The sequence below is a fragment of the Tenrec ecaudatus genome, chromosome 7, assembly GCF_050624435.1.
Source record: "Tenrec ecaudatus isolate mTenEca1 chromosome 7, mTenEca1.hap1, whole genome shotgun sequence".
NCBI lineage: Eukaryota > Metazoa > Chordata > Mammalia > Afrosoricida > Tenrecidae > Tenrec > Tenrec ecaudatus.
The window spans coordinates 104,195,232-104,212,894 of record NC_134536.1 but is presented as its reverse complement, the minus strand read 5'-3'; the positions used below and the strand labels follow the sequence as shown (position 1 = coordinate 104,212,894).

The 17,663-nt window shown below is 36.8% G+C and overlaps 1 protein-coding gene across 1 annotated transcript in view; it reads right to left on the bottom strand.

The window, feature by feature from the left end:
* LMBRD1 (LMBR1 domain containing 1) overlaps positions 1-17,663 on the bottom strand; it is a 93,814-nt gene that overhangs the window by 50,591 nt on the left and 25,560 nt on the right. The window contains exons 4-5 of the mRNA XM_075554925.1: positions 14,463-14,560; positions 13,997-14,064 (exon numbers count right to left, since the gene is read on the bottom strand). Coding sequence (XP_075411040.1) covers positions 13,997-14,064; positions 14,463-14,560 — 166 coding nt within the window. The remainder of the gene's footprint in view (positions 1-13,996; positions 14,065-14,462; positions 14,561-17,663) is intronic.

The following is a 17,663-nucleotide window of genomic DNA, read 5'->3' as shown; positions in this document are numbered from 1 at the left end:
TCCAAAACAGCTATACTATCTGTCACTGACATCTTCATAATATTGAGTCTTCAAAGCTATGAACATAAAATAGCTATGTACTTAGATCAGCTTTCACTTCTTTCATCCTAGTTTTATAAGTTTCCTTATCTTGATCTTGCATATATTTTGTTGTTTTATATATAGGTATTTTAAATCATTTTAGGTACTAATGTAAATGGTATGGTGTTTTTAATTTCAATTCTAATTGTTTACTATTGATAAATAAAAACAGTAATTGAACTAAGTACATTGTATCCTGCAACCTTGCTATAATTGCTTTGCTTGTTCAACAAGGTTTTGTTTAGGGGAGTGCATATTGGTGTGTGTGTCTCACTTTGAGATTTCCTACATAGGTAATCAAGTCAACTGCAAGCATAAATTCTCCCTTCTCAATCTGTATGCCCTTCATTTTCTTTTCTGATCTTATTGCATTAGCTGGAATGCAGTAATGGACAGATCATATGATATTAAACAGGAGTGGGAAGAAGTGATTTTTTTAAGTTCCATTCTGAAGAAGAAAACATCTAGTTACTACCACTATGTATGGTGTGAGCTATAGTTTTTTGGGTTTTTTTGGTCAACATCCTTGATCAAACAGAGCAAGTTTGGTCTATCACAGTAAGCTGACTTTATCATGTTGAGAGTTTACCATGATTGAGTGTTAGATTTGTCAAGAGCTTTTTCTGCACATATTGACATGTTCAAGCACTTTTCTCATCTTCATACATTTTTCTTCTATATAGTGATTTTTGAATGTTAATCAAGCATTGTACATATAGCTTATGACCTTGGTCGTGGTGCATAATTTTTATACACTATTATATTAAATATCGTGTTGCTTATTTTGACATCTATATTCATGAGATATATTGGTATGCAATTTCCTTTCCTGGTAGTATCTTTGTATGGCCTTGATATTGGAGCAAAGAGTTGCAAAGAATACTTTTTAATTTCCTGAAGAAATAGAAAATTGGCAAAAATTTTCTTCCTTAAATGCTTGATAGAATTCAGCAATGAAACCCTGACCTTGGTGCTTTTTGTTTTCAAAGACTTTTAACTGTTGCTTCAACTTTCTAATAAATAGGATGTTTAGGTTATTTCTAATAAGTAGTCTATTTAGATTTCCCCTTGTGAGTTTTGGTCTATTGTCTTCAAGAAATTGTTTAATTTCATCTATGGTAACATATTTGTGAGCACAGAGTTGTTTAAAACTTCAATTATATCCCTCTGATGTCCATGGGATTGTAAGGGCACCACTTTTGTTTCATATATTAAGAATTTATATCTTAGCTCTTTTTCTCTTGGTTAGCCATGTTAGGTGCCATCAACTGTTTCAAGACACAGTGTCCCTACATCAAAACAGAACAAAACACTGCCTGGCCCTGCACCATTCTCACAGATGCTTGAGACTACTGTTGCAAACATTATGTCATTCCATCTCATCGAGAGTCGTCTTCTACTGACCCGCTACCATTTGAATGACATTGCTGGCATAGAATATTCAAAGTAGAAGGGACTGCCAAAAGAACAAACAAATCTGTCTCGGAAGGAGCACTGTCCGAACACTCCCTGCAAGGAAGGACAGAGACTGCGTCTCAGGTACTTTGGACACATTATTAGGAGTCATCAGTCCCTGGAGGAGGATATTATGCTTAGCAAAGTGGAGGGGCAGCAAAATAGAGGAAGACCCTGACAAGATGGATTGGCACAGTGGCTGCAACAATGGGCTCAAGCAGAGTAACAATTGTGAGGATGGTGCAGGCCTGGGCAGTGTTTTGTTCTGTTGTACACAGGGTCGCTGAATTGGAACTAACTGGAGGGCATCTGATGACAACAACTGCTACTTTATCAAGTCCTGCTCCAGAGGCTGGTCCCTCCTCATAACATATTCAAAGTACATGAAGAATTATTGTCCTACTGGAAGAGTCCTCTTCTAAGACACTTATTTGCTCATAGTGCAATCAGAATACATTCAACATTCCTAACCACCACCGTGATTCAGTTGCATCAATTCTTCAGTCTGCTTTATTTATTACCCAGCTTTCATATGTATATGAGGTGAGTGGAAAATGACCTGGTTAGGATCATACACTTCAGTTGTTATGGTCCCATCTTTGTTCTCTAACACTTTAAAGAGGACTTTGGCCATGGATTTGCCTAATGCAATACATCATTTGTAGATCCAAATAAAATTAAAACTTTGTCAATTTTCATTTCTCTTTATTACAGAATGATACTTCCTTATATTACGGGCTACCCCAAAAAACCAAATTTGACATAGCTTTGAAAAAAAATTCTGGGTTTTTTTGGAGGATACCTCCTCGTATATATACTTCACATTTTTATTCATCATATTTTGTTATTTAATTTTTAAAATGCATATATCTGCTATCCATACTTAAGGGGTCTTCATTTTTACTTATTATGAGTAATGTTTCAATGAACAGTGAATTAAGAGGGATCTTTAAAAAGATCATGGAAAAATGGTGTGGTAGTTACATAATCTGGTGTCAATTTGGGACTTGATAGCAATAAGAGTGACAGGGTGGAGTCTACTCAGTCAATCCGATCATACCAATGAGGCCTCTGTGTGGGCATGGCCTTTTCCTGAGAATTCTGGAAATTCCTGGATTGTCCTCCTTGGAGGAGGGAGAGACTCTTTCTGCTCACTCCCTGAGACAATACTCTATTGACAAGACACATGGCGCTACAGCCTGGGAGCTGGAGAAGCCACATGGACCTCCGCTGATGCAACCAGACCTCTGGGAACTAGAGGGGCCACGTGGAAACCCAAGCCAGTGCTAAGATGCTTTAGCTTACACCACCACTGGATCCAAAGACTTTCTACCCACTGGCCTTGATGGTTCTGCACTCAGCACCATTGTATGATTCATGAGTCTAAAGAGGACTTTACAGATTGGTATCGGACATAAGGGCTAATATCAGACTTATGGGTTTGGATTGTACTGGGTTGGGATGCTTTCTTAATGTACAATTACCCTTTATAAAAAACTCTCTCTTATACACATATGCGTTTCCAAGAATTTGCTTCTCTAGTTTACCCAGACTAACACAAATGGACTAAAGGTCAGCCATATTTTTCCATTAACCTTTCGAAGACCTTTTGTTATATGTATCTGCTTCAATCACGGTTTTCAATTAAATGGCGACAAATTACATAACTTATCCATTTATTATGCTGTAGATATTGTTTGGAACTGTTCCACTGAAGATTACTGCATATATAATCATAAGGTATACCGTTTTGTGGTTTTCTTCTCTTGTACTGTCATTTTCTGGCTTTGGTATCAGTATAATACTGGACTCATAAAATGACTCAGGAAGTGCTCCTTCTTCCTCTTTTTTGGGGGGGAAGACTTTGAGAAAAATGGGTGCTTTTAAAAATGTTTGGTAGAATTAACCAAGGAACAGTCATCTAGTGTACAATTTTTTATTAGTTTTTTTTAATAAAAAACAAGGTTTTTATTAGTTTTAATCTCTTCCCTTGTTATATATCTATTATATATGATTATTTTAAATATCTATTATCAATTTTTATTGTGTCAATTTGGGGGTGGCTTCTTTCTATAAGAATGTGTCCATTTCATCTAGTTTATATAGTCTGTCATACAATCGTTCATAATATTCCTTTAATTTTTTTAATTTCTTTGAAATCAGTACTAATGTTGTTCGTCTTTAAAGCTTTTCAGTTACTTTAGTCTTCTTTCTTATTTCCCTTCTCAGTTCAGAAGACGCTTGTCCATCTTGTTGATCTTTTCAGAGAACCTATTTTAATTTTGTTGATGTCCTCTATTGTATTTCATGCTGTGCTTCATTTTTCACTGTTCTAATTTGTACTATGTCCTTTCTTCTGTCTGTGCTGAACTTAGTTTGCCTTTCCTTTTCTAATTTCCCAAGGTGTAAAGTTGATTATTGTTTTGAGCTCTTTTTTTTCATGTAAGCATTTGTAATGATAACTTTCCCTCTGAGTGTTGCCTTTACTGTAGCACATAGGTTTGTATATTGTTTCTCATTCTTATTCATCTCAAAGCATTTTTAATATCCCTTGTAATTTCTTTGATATGACATTAAATAATGTGATCTTCCACTTGATTTTTTTGTGAATGTTTCCTTCTGTTATTGCTACCTCGTTTCAATCTACTGAGGTCAGAAAAGACATTGTGAAGGGATTTAATTATTTTAAACTTATTAAGACTTAGTCACCCAGGATATCATTTATCATAGACAATAATCCATGTGTACCAGAGATGAAAGTACTGGTATGTCCTGCGTTATTAGGTACTCTTCTATGAGTGTCTGTTAAGTCTAAGTAATTTATAACGTAATTCAGGTCTTCTATTTTCTTGTTGGTTTTATATCTAAATTCTATCCATTAGAGTAGTACGTTGACTTCTCCGACTACTAGACTATGTTTGCTTCTCATATTTTGATGCTATAAGATGCATGCAAATGGATCAATGCTTCTTGATAAATTAAGTCTCTTGTCATACATGATGTCTTTCATTATCCCTCATAACAGTCTTTGAATTAAATCTGGTTTGTCTAATATCCGTACAGCCATGCCAGGACTTCGATTGGAGAATTCAGTCCATTCACTGTTAAAGTATTGCCAAAAATGGAATACTTTCTCTGCATCTTACTGTTTTCTTAGTGTCTTATACTTGTGCCTTATTTCCTTGAATATTGTTATTTTTTGTGTACATTAAGCTAACTTGTGTGGTAATAACTTTCATTCCCCACTCATTTCTTTTTCTATCTATTTTTCTTTAGGAAATTTCTTTGTGGTTTCCTTAGTTACATTTACAATTCTAAATTTATTATAACCTAGATTAAATCAATGCCAATTTAACTTGAATAGTATACAAAAACTCTCTTCCTACACCATCTTCCCTTCCCCTTCACACTGTCAACTCCACAAATTATACCTTTATATTTTAACTCACTGACACTGGGTTGATGCTGACTATGACCCCATGTGGGTATTGAAGATTGTAGCTTCAACAATTAGAAACTAAAAATACAGTAAGACTGACCTATATATTATTTTTCTTACAGGTCTTTTATTGTCAGATCAATTTCCTTTCTATCTTATACCTTTTTTATCTTATACTGGATAATTCCAATAGTTCAACTTTAAAGGTCTTTGAATCTTTTTTTGCCAGCTCACTCTACTGTTGAACCACTCTAATAAATTTTAAAGTTTAATTATATTTTTCAGTTCCAAAAGTTATTAATTTTATAATTTCTACCTGTTGTTATTTTGTTTGCATATTCTCTTAATTTTCTTTAGTTCTATGTACTTTTTAAAAGTTATCTGAAGTTCTCTAAAGTTTTCTTATGTTATTTATATTTTAAATCTAGTTGCTCAAATGTCTAATTTTCCTTAAGGTTGGTTCTGTTACTTTTTTCCCTTTGAACAGATCCTTCTTCCTTATGTCTCTGCTCTCTATGTCTTGACATTTTCTTTTTCTTTTAGAATAATATGTGGTAGTCCCAGATACCTGAAAAGTATAATGTAGTTGTTCTAGAACTCAGGTTTCCCAACTTTCTCTAGGCTTGCCAAGTATTTTTATTAACTTTTCTGTCCTCCTTTCCAACAGTTTTTTCTCTTCTCGTTGTTGAAGGCTATGGGTAGTCCATTAGCTTAGTGACTTTGTCCAAGTATTTTGCAGGAACAAGCAGAAATAAAAGCACTGGGGTGGGGTGATGGGAACCTTTTGTAGCCTTTGCAGTACAGCTCTTCACTGGGATAATGCTTAGCCAGGTTTACACTGAACCAACACACCCCCCTAGAGAGAATGCTTATGGATTACTTCAGGTCTTTCTGGGCAGGAATGCTCAAGGTACGTGTGTGGCTCTCCCAATTATATATACTTTGGTGCCTTTAAATGCCCCGTTCCAATTTCGCAAAGAAATTATCCCCCGCATTTTGATGCTGCTGTATCTATTATTTGCCTTCTATTGCTCCAGGTGACAAGTTATTCAGTTCCCATTTGCAGTGCCCCCAGCCTATGCTTGCTGCTCCTTCCCTCCAAGATGGATGACACAGACAAGCCTGTTGCTTTAGTACTTTAGATAGTAACTAGACTGAAGGGAATGGACAAACATGATTCACTTTGTCAGTAAGGACACTGTTCGGTCTAGAGAACAGCCAAAGACCTCAAAGCTTGGTTGTTATTCAAATGCACTGTGCACAGAAAAATGGTGGGATGGTGGTCCAACCAGTATCTAAAAGTTACAGAGCCTTCCTTCTAACTGATAAACTGTCACACCTCACTGATATGATCTCTCAACAGTTCACTAGAAAGGCTGCTATTGATGGTAGCCATCAAGTCAGCTCTTTCCTTCAGTTGCCAAATATACAGAGGGTTTTGTTTGACCCAACCACGCTTTTCATTGTCTGGTTTTCAGCAGTAAATCACTAGGCCTTTCATCCTAGAAGCTTAGTCTAGAAGTTCCACGGAAACTTGTTTAACATCCTAACAACATGAAAGCCTCAAGTGATAGACAGGTGGTAACTGTGCTTGAAATGCAATGGCCATAAATTGGATCAGATGTCTGGAATGAAGGATGAGAATTCTACAACTGAACCAAATGCCCCTCTAGCAAAGTCAATGCTGTCACATTTTGCACGGTTTTAAATTTTTTTCTGTAGGCTGACAGAAGCCTAAAACTCCTTACTCCTTTGTCTTAGACCCGATACAGTCAACCAAGATCTTATTTAATCTCTCCAGGGGCTGTTTGTGTTGGCTCATGTGTTACTTAAAAGTGCTTTGTTTCATTTCCAGTTAAGGCATTGTTCTAGTCATCTTTCTGGTAATGATTTCCAATTCGGATCTCTAAGAGCATATCTTGATTCTTTTTTACTTATAGTGGGTTTTTTTTTTATATATCCGAGTCCAGGACATGGTCTAGATTAGTGATGTTTCATGTGAGTTTGAAAAGGATATGTATTCTGCTATAGTTGGGTGAAGTATTCTATATATGCCAATTAGGTTCAGTTGATATATGGTGCTATTTAGTTCAACTATACGCTTACTGATTTTCTGCCTGCAGGAGTTGTCAATTACTATGGGAAAGATGTGGAAGTTTACAACTCTAATAGTGGATTTGTCGTTGACCTTGCAGTTCTATTAGTTTTTGTTTCACATATTTTGACACTTTGTTATCAGGCACACAGATATTTAGGATTATTATGTCTCTGGGGAAATTGAACCCTTTATCTTTCAATTTATTATGCTCCTCCTTTCTCCCTGGCAATGTCCTTGACTGAAGTTAATATAGCTACCCTAGCTTTCTCCTGATAAGTTATACATGACCTTTCTTTCTGTATCCTATTATTAATCTACTTTTATCTTTTCTTGTTTAATATGTAGTAGCTAATATGTGTAAATAATCTTGTAAGTACATGTAATTAAATGTTTGCATCTGAAATATTTTGAGAAGCCATAGGCAGACAACTGGCAAAAAGTTCCATGGCACAAAAAAAGATGAAGAAATTATGTTAAATCAGAAAGAGAATTAAATTATGGACAATTATTGTGATATATTTCTATGTATAATAAAAGGAGAAAAGAAATACACCAGAATAAACATACAAGGGGTATCCACCAAAAATACCGGTTTTTAAAAATTTTTTCTAAAGTTATATATTTAAACTTTTTACAAAACAACCGTATCACATTCATAGTACTCTCCATTAAACTTAATACATTTGTCGAATCTACGATTCCAATCCTGGAAACATTTCTCAAACTCATCTGTTTAAATAACATAGCACTTCCCTCCGATTTTTCTTTACCTCTATTATGTCATCAAATTGCTTTCCTTTCATGTCCCTCTTCACTCGAGGAAACAAAAAGAAGTCCCATGGAACAAGGTCAGGTGAGTAAGGTGTGTGGGGCAAGCGAGGTATGCTGGTTTTTTGCCAAAAACTGGTGCACTGAGATGGCTGCATGAGCAGGTGCACTGCTGTGTTGGCAAAACAAGTCCTGTCTGCCACAAATCAGGCCGATTTTGTCGCACATTGTTACACAATCTTTTCAGAACCTCTAAATAGAAAGCTTGATTCACAGTCTGGCCTGGTGGGAGAACTCCAAATACACTATGAATCGGCATTCTTGTCCTTTCACGAAGTTGGCGAACATCCAGAACGAGGTTTGTCATCAATTGACATTTTAACTTTTTTCAAACATGAAAAGCTCTTGAACACTTGAGTTTTTCCCACACTGCTGTCCTTGCAAGCTGTGTTCAGCATCACAGCAGTTTCTGCAGCATTTTTCCAGAGCAGGACACAAAATTTCAAAGCTGCATGCTGTTCTCTTAAATCAGCCATCACAAAAAACGAGGTTCGCATAAACCTTTTATGAAAAAATTTACTGTGATGAGAGAGAACCTTCCTAGAGACGCCACTGGGTATACTAACTCAGAGCCAGTTGCTCAATGCTTGCTTAGTGGGAAAAAATTGTATTATGAAAGCTCCACTCTGCCCAGCGAAATTCTAGTTTTTTGGGGAGTACCCCCTCATATATCATTCTAAGGAAATAGCTTTGATTTCTAGGGTTTTTACTTTCTTAGTATTTTTTGTTTTGCAAGAATGCATGCAAAAGATGCTTATTAAATGAAAGAGTATGATAAAAGTAGTTGCTATTCCATTTTGAACCCACAGTTGAAGGAAGACCTTAAAGATAACCAGCATCCTAAGACTTTTTCTAGTTGTTACACTAGAAGCTCACACTGAGACAAAATGGGTCTGAAGGGTGTCATTTCACTGTGTCTAAGTAAATGGAAAAAGGCAAGAAGAAAAAAAAGGAAGGATACACTCAACATATCTTAAACAAACAAAATCAGGAGAAAGTTCTGGCCTCTATTTGCAATATTCAAAGATTCTATGGGCAAAATATTCAATCATGAAGGAAGCATCAAAAGAAAATGGAAAAAATACTGCCACTGTACCAAAAACTAGTTCACATTCCATCATTTCAGGAGGTAGCATAAAAGCAAGAACAAATGATGCTGAAGGAAGAATGTCGAGCTGCCATGGCATTAGCCACAGAGAGTGCTTTAGGAATTCATGGAAGACCAACTAAAATGTTTCAACAGACTGATGAATAAGTAGAGGAACTAAGTAGAGGTCTATGCCAGGAAATGTGGAAGACAGCTACTTGGCCAACTGACTGGAAGAGATTCATATTTTTACCCATTCCAAAATGGGTGCCCCAAAAGAATGCTCAAATTATAGATCAATATCGTTGACATCATATGCAAGTAAAATTTTGCTGAAGATCATCCAACAATAGGTAAAGCAGTACACAAGCAAGGAGCTGCCAGAAGTTCAGGTTGGATTCTGAAGAGGACATATCATTGTTCATGTCAGACAGATCTTGGTTCAAAGGAAAGAGTACCAGAAAGGTGTTCACTTGTATTTAATTGACTATGCTAAAGGTATTCGACTGTGTGGCTCATAACAAATTATGGACAGTCTTGAGAGGAATTCTAGAACACTATATTGTGCTCATGAAGAACTTATACATGGATCAGGAAGCAATTGTCCAAACAGAAGAAGAGAATAGTCCATGGTTTAAAATCAGTAAAGGTGTGATTAGGATTGTATCCTCTCGCCATATGTATTCAATCTTTATGCACGGTAAATAATCAGAGAAGCGGGCTTATATGAAGAATAATGAGGCATCATGATCGGAGGAAGACTTATTAACATCCTGCAATATGCAGAAGACACGGCCTTGCTTGCTGAAAAAATGAGAACTTGAAGCACTTGTTGATGAAGATAAAATTTTGTAACTTTTAGTATGGATTACGACTCAATGTAAAGATGACCAAAATCCTAACAATTGGACCGCGAGGTAACAACATGAAAAATGGAGAAATAGCTGACGTTGTTAAGGATTTTGACATACTTGGATACACAATCAATGCTCATGAAAGCAGCAGCAAGAGATAAAAATACACATTAGGTAAATCTGTACAAAACCTTTTCAAGGCATTGACAAGCAAGGATGTTATTTTGAGGACTAAGGTGCACCTGATTCAAGGCATGGTATTCCCACTGCATAAGAAAGTTGGACACAGAATAAGGAGAACTAAAGAAGAATGAATGCGTTTGAATTGTGATTCTGGTGACGAATATTCAAAGTACCATGGACTGTTAAAAGAACAAACTGATCTTAATTGAAAGAGGTAAAGCCAGAGTGCTCCTTAGAGGCAAGGATGGCAAGTCATGGTCTTACACACTGTGGACATACTGTCAGGAGACCAATGCCTAGAGAAGGACAGCACGCTTGGTAAAGTGGAGGGGCAGAGGAAAGAGGAAGGTCCTTGATTAAATGGATCAACGGTCTCAGGCATGGCAAAGGAACAATTGTGAAGATGGTGCCGACTTGGCAATGTTTCCTCTGGTTGTGCAGTGTCACTATGGGTGGGGACCGACTTGATGGCCGCTAACCACCGCCACATACCCGAACACCAAGTCATGCTGAACTTCTAAGACGGCTTTCTTACTTGTTTCTTCGACACTACTCTTTAATGACTTACTTTCTGCCACTGATTTCTCAACTCTACTATCACAACAGGTCTTCCTACCTACAATTTATATACAATTCACTCCTCAAGCCCTCAAATGCCCCTTTAAAATCATTTTGGTAAACGAACACATTGGAATACTACACATCCCTAAAAAATAATGATGAAACTATGAAGCATCTCATGACATGGATGGACCCAGGAAACATTATGCCGAGTACAGTTAGTCAATCACAAAAATGCAAATACTGTATAAAACCACCACTATAAGGATAAACCCCAAGAAGGCTTGCATATCAAAAGGAACAGACTTTGTACATTCTGAAGGTAAGGAACACAAGGGTGAAAAGATGAAGCAGTGGCCTAGAGGGATGACAGTTACTGATTGGGGTGAAAGGGAGGATAGAGATCCCTAAGGAGGGCAAGAGAAATCAAGGGAGGGTGGGGAGGCAGAATACAGAGGACAAATGTTACTGAAGAGTGGTTTTAACTACTGAATGGAGAGTTGATAATGTGAAATGTAAATCCCACTACCTAATTCACACACACACAAATATTTTTTAAAAGATTATAGCTAAGATTTTTTAAAAGGTAGATTCAAATCTCTATTATTACAGTCATGTTCCATCTACATTGTAGTAATAGGTTAATCTCTCAGCAGTGTTTTCTTTCTCCCCACTAGCACGTGTGCTCTGGTACAGAAGCTTTCATTCTTTGCTGTTCACTGATACCTTGTACAGGGTCTGCAATGTAACACGCATGCAGTAAATACTTGGATAATAAGTGAATGCTCTCTTGTTCAAACTGATGCTTCTTGCTCTTAAAATATTCACCAGAAATGGTGTCCTTCCCTTTTAACTTACTTCCACGTCTAGAGAACCTTTTAAGACTTATTAGAATTAAACAGAATCACACTATTTAAAAATGACTGACTTCCAATGAAATGACCAGTCTGTTTTAGATCAGGCGTTATGAACTACATGTCCATGTAATGTTTATAACTGCTGTAGAGCTACATGTGGCCTGTAAGCCTAAACAATGTATTATGTGCCCTTGTAATAAGTATTGGACTATTACACCACAAGGTCGGGGGTTCAAATCCATCAGCTGCTCTTTGTGATAAAGTTACCTGTTCCCATAAAGGGCTATAAAACCTCAGTCACTGTAAGTCAGAATTTACTTGATGGCAGCAAATTTTGGCCCTTGTAAAGTTTGTTGATCCGTTTTAGATAATTTTGATTTACAGAGTAGAAAGCTCCATAATAACAAAGAAGTAAATAGATTTGCCTTTCTTTTCAAAAGCAAACAAAAACATTCAGAACTTTAAAACAGGTAGGTTTCAAAAAAACCTGTCCTTTCATGAATACACTTTTTAAGACAAATCAAGACAGATAAAAGGTACTAGAAATGTCTTGACATAAAACATGCATTCCAAGAACTTCTGGAAACACAAAATATTAATTTCCTGTCCATCAATAATTCATACAATAAATGAAATTGTTTATTTAAATTTCTGAGACAAATTTCTAATGAAAAAATTGAAAAACATAATTGCATTTAATATATCTCATAACAAAATAGAATAAAAATTAAACTCTTTAATAATGACAAATATCTTACAAAGATAAAATGTTAAACCTATATACAAATATGTGGGCTACAGAGAGATTTTCCCCAGTTTGTCTCCTGCTTGCTAGCTCATTGTGTAGTCTGCTGCTTAGAAGTTTTCTCCTGGGGGGGGGGGGGGGGAGATGAGCCAGCCAGAGCAATCAGACTAGTGTCTGTCCCACCACAGGTGGCGCTCATACCCAAGTGATAAAGATAGTGACTGTTTCCCTGGAGAGCCCAGAGACAGAGTCAAGTCAGCTCAAGGACAATTAAGGTTAGGCTGCCCTCTTGAATCTAGGATCCGCCCATCTTGTCACATGTGTACCCCTAATTCCTCTTCTCCCTATTGCATGTACACCCCTAGACCGTCTCCCTCCCGTTGCTGTATTGCTTACGGTACAACCTCTTCCTGTGACTTATGTGGTTACCTGTAATCAGGGGGTCTTGCACACCTCTAAGTATATATAGGCCTTGGTTAGAAATAAAGAGGCTCTCTCCACAGACCTGGCTGCTGAGATCATGGCTATCCCAGAGGTGAGCATGTTACTATGAAAAACTTTATCTTCTCTCCTACCTTCCCTATTCTCTATGACTTTACTATAATCTTTATATATTATCACCATATAATTGTGCCTACAGACCCCACCCCGTGGTTTTTAGAGGCTGGTTTACTCTTACACAGATGTGTAAAATTATTAATATTAATATAAATCCTTAAGGAAAGAGAATTAAAGAAGAGAGTTCAAGACAAAGATAATTTAGGAGATTTAAAAGTCTGAAGGGGGTCAATCCTGAAAAGGTGCATAAAGGATGTGGTACTATGTTAAAAGGAAATTCAGGATCATCATAAATTTATAATAATCATTCCGAGAAGCCCAGTCAAACACACTGTGTCCCAATACAGGTTGGTACGACAGGCAAAACTTGTGGATCTACAGCTACCCTTCATAAAGAGGCGGCCACAATATGTTATTGAGTAAACTTACAAGAATTAGGTATTATTTGATCACAGTTGTGTAAAACTAAAGCATGAAAGCATACATGCTCTGCACACATTACGCCACACTCTCACATGTCTAGATAGAATCTAATGGAAAATGTTCATTCTATCATTGCAACCACTGCTCAGTGGTGATAGGTAGTACGTATAATAGTTAGATTTTTTGTGTCCACTTCACTAGGTCAGGATCTAGCAGGTTTGGCAGGAAGGCCTCCCCTGTAATGTGACCTAGCATAATGTAAACAACTCAAGGCAACCCCCTACTCAGGACACAGCCTACTGAAGTCTCACTGAGGATATTGCCTACTTCATGAACTGACGCCGTGGAGAACTTGCTCCCTCTCTCTTCTTGATCATGTTGGTCTCACCTCTGTTGCACTGACCTCCAGTTCTCTGGACTTGAGCCAATGGCATGACAGACTGCCAATGATCATTGGAGGTACCAGCAGCCTGCCATAGAATCTGATCTGCCAATCTACCTTGGCATTCACTAGCCTTGCTCTTCCTGCCTCCTGGTTTGTCTTCCAGCTTCCTGTTTCCCTAGGAGTCAGGAAAATCATCCAACTGAAGATCTGACATAAAGACTTGAACCAAGTGTTCCTACAACTGTGTGAGCCACTTTTCTTGACATAAACTTCTCTCAGATGCATTTAGAAGTGTCAATGGTTTTGCTTCTGTGGAGAAGGCGGTTTTGCTAATGTATATCTTTTTTTCCTGGTTAGATTTTTGATTCATTTTAGATGAGTCTTTTTCTGCCTGTATTAAAAAATTACATTTCCATTTTCAAGGAAAGATGTTAACACTTACCCAACTAGAAGAAGAAGAGCACAAATCAGAGCAAATCCCAAAGTGTACTTGAGGGCCGTTTTAATTTGCTAGATGTCAAGTGGAAACAGTATATTACTTAGCAAGATCTTCAAAAATATATAACATACTTACTATCATATAGTAATACTGACATGTCAAATACATATTTATATTCAACAGACACTGTATGAAAAATAGAAATTTAGTATCTCAATCTTTATACTAACTATATTTATAGTAGCATGTGGAACATATTATGTTAAACAAAATAAATTTAAATACTTTCAAAGTACTTAATACTTTTTTTAAATGTAGCTTTCATAAAAATTTAAATTTCACATGTGATTCAAATCATATTTGTTAGATAATGCTGCTATAAAAAATTAAATCAGAATCACTTTATAATTTTAAAGAAATAATCTCATTTTGCACCATCTATTAGGACTTCTGAAATAAAACTACTCACAGTGCATTTGCCAGTGTCATCGTCATCCTTTTCTTCATAATAGAAGTAGACAAACGGGATCCAGAAGAACACACAGAATAATATAACAGAATATAGAGCTATGGAAATAAACATGAAGTTACTTTTACTAAATACATGTGTATTCACTAAGATATCCCAAACTAAACCCACTTAGTCGATTCCTACCACAGCAACCCCCAGGACAGAGTAAAACCGCCTCAGAGAGGTTCCCATGTTCACACTTTCACATCTTTCTTTCACGGAGCAGCTGGTGGGTTCAGAGAGCTTACTTTGAGGCAGCAGACAAGCTCTGTGTGACTAGGGCACCTTCAGAACATATCTATTTATGTATTTACCAAATTCACTTTACCATCTGATTCACATAACTCTCTGTATGTGTAAATACAGATACATTAGTCTTTTCTCTCCCTTGGTACTATGAAATAAGCACTAATAGAAAAAAGAGTACAAATTATATGTAATTTATCATAACCATATTGAGAATTGCATCCATGTCATAGAAGCAAACTTCTGACTGAGCTATTAGTATGTACTAAATATAGTGATCAAATTTCCTGTGTATTATCTCATTTATTTCTGCAAATGAGCTTAAATTTTTGTATTCATTCCAACTAACAAGTTAAAGAAGCAGCGATAACTGATATAGCTTTCTTGATAAAAATCAGTTCTTCATTCTTTGTTTAAATTATTCCTTGTGATAAAACTGGCATCCTACAAAACAAAATAGATAAAAGGTAAGAAGAACATTACAACCATAAAAGTAGATCCAAGGTTAGCACCGCCATCTCCTTCCGCAGGTGAAGAGCCCTGGGAACGGAGGGGGCTGCTAACCCTAAGTAAAGCCAGTGCTTTCAACTGACCAGTCACAGTAGCTAAGGCTGCCTACTCTTATGAAGATTTAACGTCTCCGAAGTCCGTAAGGGTAGTCCAAATCATGGGGTAGGGGGTAGCATTGTTTTATTTTGTTTTCTCCTCACTTATTAGTTCATTGTCTGCCATCTCACATTTAATAAATTAAAACAAACAAACGATCTGATTATTTTGTGAACTAAGACCACCAGGCTGTAAAGGACACCAAGTGCATGGCAAGAATGACACTGGTTATGACGGTAATGTTAAGTGTCAGCGTGGCTGGGCTGTGATGCTCAGTGGTCGGGCAGTTACATAAGAAGGCAAACAGTCTGCATTGTGTGATCTGATGTGGTTATCCTTCTTTTTCACACAATATCAATTTCACATAACAACCTGGTCTTTGGAACCTAGCTTGGTCAGTAAGTGAGGAGAGAATGCAGTAGGATATATGATTTATCGGCTTAAAAACAAACTTTGACTTGAGTTAATATTAACTAGTAATTAGTTGGTCGAAATATTTAGTTTATATAGAGTATATATATTAAAGTTGAAGCAACCAAATATATATTGTGTATAACAATTAAAACACAGACAACATTGGGAGGAAAACTTACCTAAGAAGGCTGCTTTTAAAATCACCTGATTTCACATTTATTTGTATACAGTATTATTTTTTAAACACCTTAGGCAGTTTGTTGCAAAGCAGTCATATAGCTCCCACATATTAACTTTCTATGTACTTCATGCATGTGAAGTGCACTATATGCATGCCTGTAATATTTACATGTCATACATAGAACACATATAGTCTTGGAAAATTACAATAAAGTAATCACCAGATGGTGATCAATTTCTTTGATAGATTGTGTATTTTGTCAGTAATGTGTATGGAGATAAAAACTCAATTCCTTATCCTGTTAGCGTAATTGCAGGAGTTAGGGAACTTTTAAGCATGCATGAACTTAACATTTGCCAGCTCTTCTCACTTAACTGACGACACTCATGCAACAGCCCCACTGAACGTGGTACAGCTGAAACTCAGAGCAAACGAGACTCTTTATAACCAACTGAAAGGTCACCATTCATTAATTTACAGTGAGCAACCACACAGTAACCCTCAGCATACTGAATTTCTGACACCACAGTTATTTGGTAAAATTATTAAGTCAGTAGATTAAGCAAGGGAGCCCTGATGGTGTAGTGGTTATGCACTGGGTTGCTAAGTACAAGATTAACAGATCAAAACCACCAGCTCCTTTGCTGGAAGATGATGAGGCTTTCTACTCCTGTAAAGAGTCTCAGAAACCCACGGGGCCAAGTACAGCCTTGGACAACACGAGCAAATCTTCTTTGTCCTATAGGATCGCTATGAGTCAAAATTGACTCAATGACACTGACAATACCTGGTATTGCTATACATGAGTGTATAACAGCTTACACTGGAATTGCTGTACATGAACGTATAACAGCTTACACTGGTGGGACTGTAAAAAGGTGCAACACTGTAGAAGACTACTTAGTGCTTAGTAATTTTTCATCAGGATAAACATACACTTCTCATATGACTCAGCAACTCTTAATTATAGATAGACAATTATCTTATGAGTCCCAAACAAAAGTTACTAATTTGGTAGGAGAACTTCCAGAATCAGAGGCAGTTACACTCATGATTAGGACTTCCTGCAGTGAAAGAATACAGAGTGGAAATCAGAAAGGAAACCAGATAGATGCAGAGTCTTGAGGGAACCAAATGCAGGCTTTCAAAGTCCTCACTCACACAAGTTGCACAGAATGTACTACTTTCTTGAGCAACGAATGGAGCAATAAATGCCGAGTATTTCTGCCCAAAGGAGTCTCTTAGGTTACAGAGTGCTAGGTGTTTATTTACTCAGGGTTGGCTATATTGTACATGTCTCTCAGTGACCAGTCATAATTTCAAAATTTAGAGACACCCCAAAGGCATGTTTTCCATTCTGGACAAGCTGATATGGTATGAAAACAATTGATTAGTCAGTAAGATAGGAAATGTCCCAAGAGTTGAGCACCATGCAAGCAAGTCCTCCTGAAGATATGTGAGAGCTAAGCAACATCAGTTGTGCTATGTCAACTCTCTGCCAACAATAAAATAATGTTAACAGGAACATTAACTCAACGTTAAAAACTAGAAATGGCTCAAATGTCCATCAGAAAATAAACAATCCATAGTGGTACAATCACACATAAGATTATCACACAATAACACATAAGAATATCACACAATAAAGAATGAATTACTGACACATGAGAAATGGATGAATTTCACACACCTTCTGTTGAATGAAACAAGTA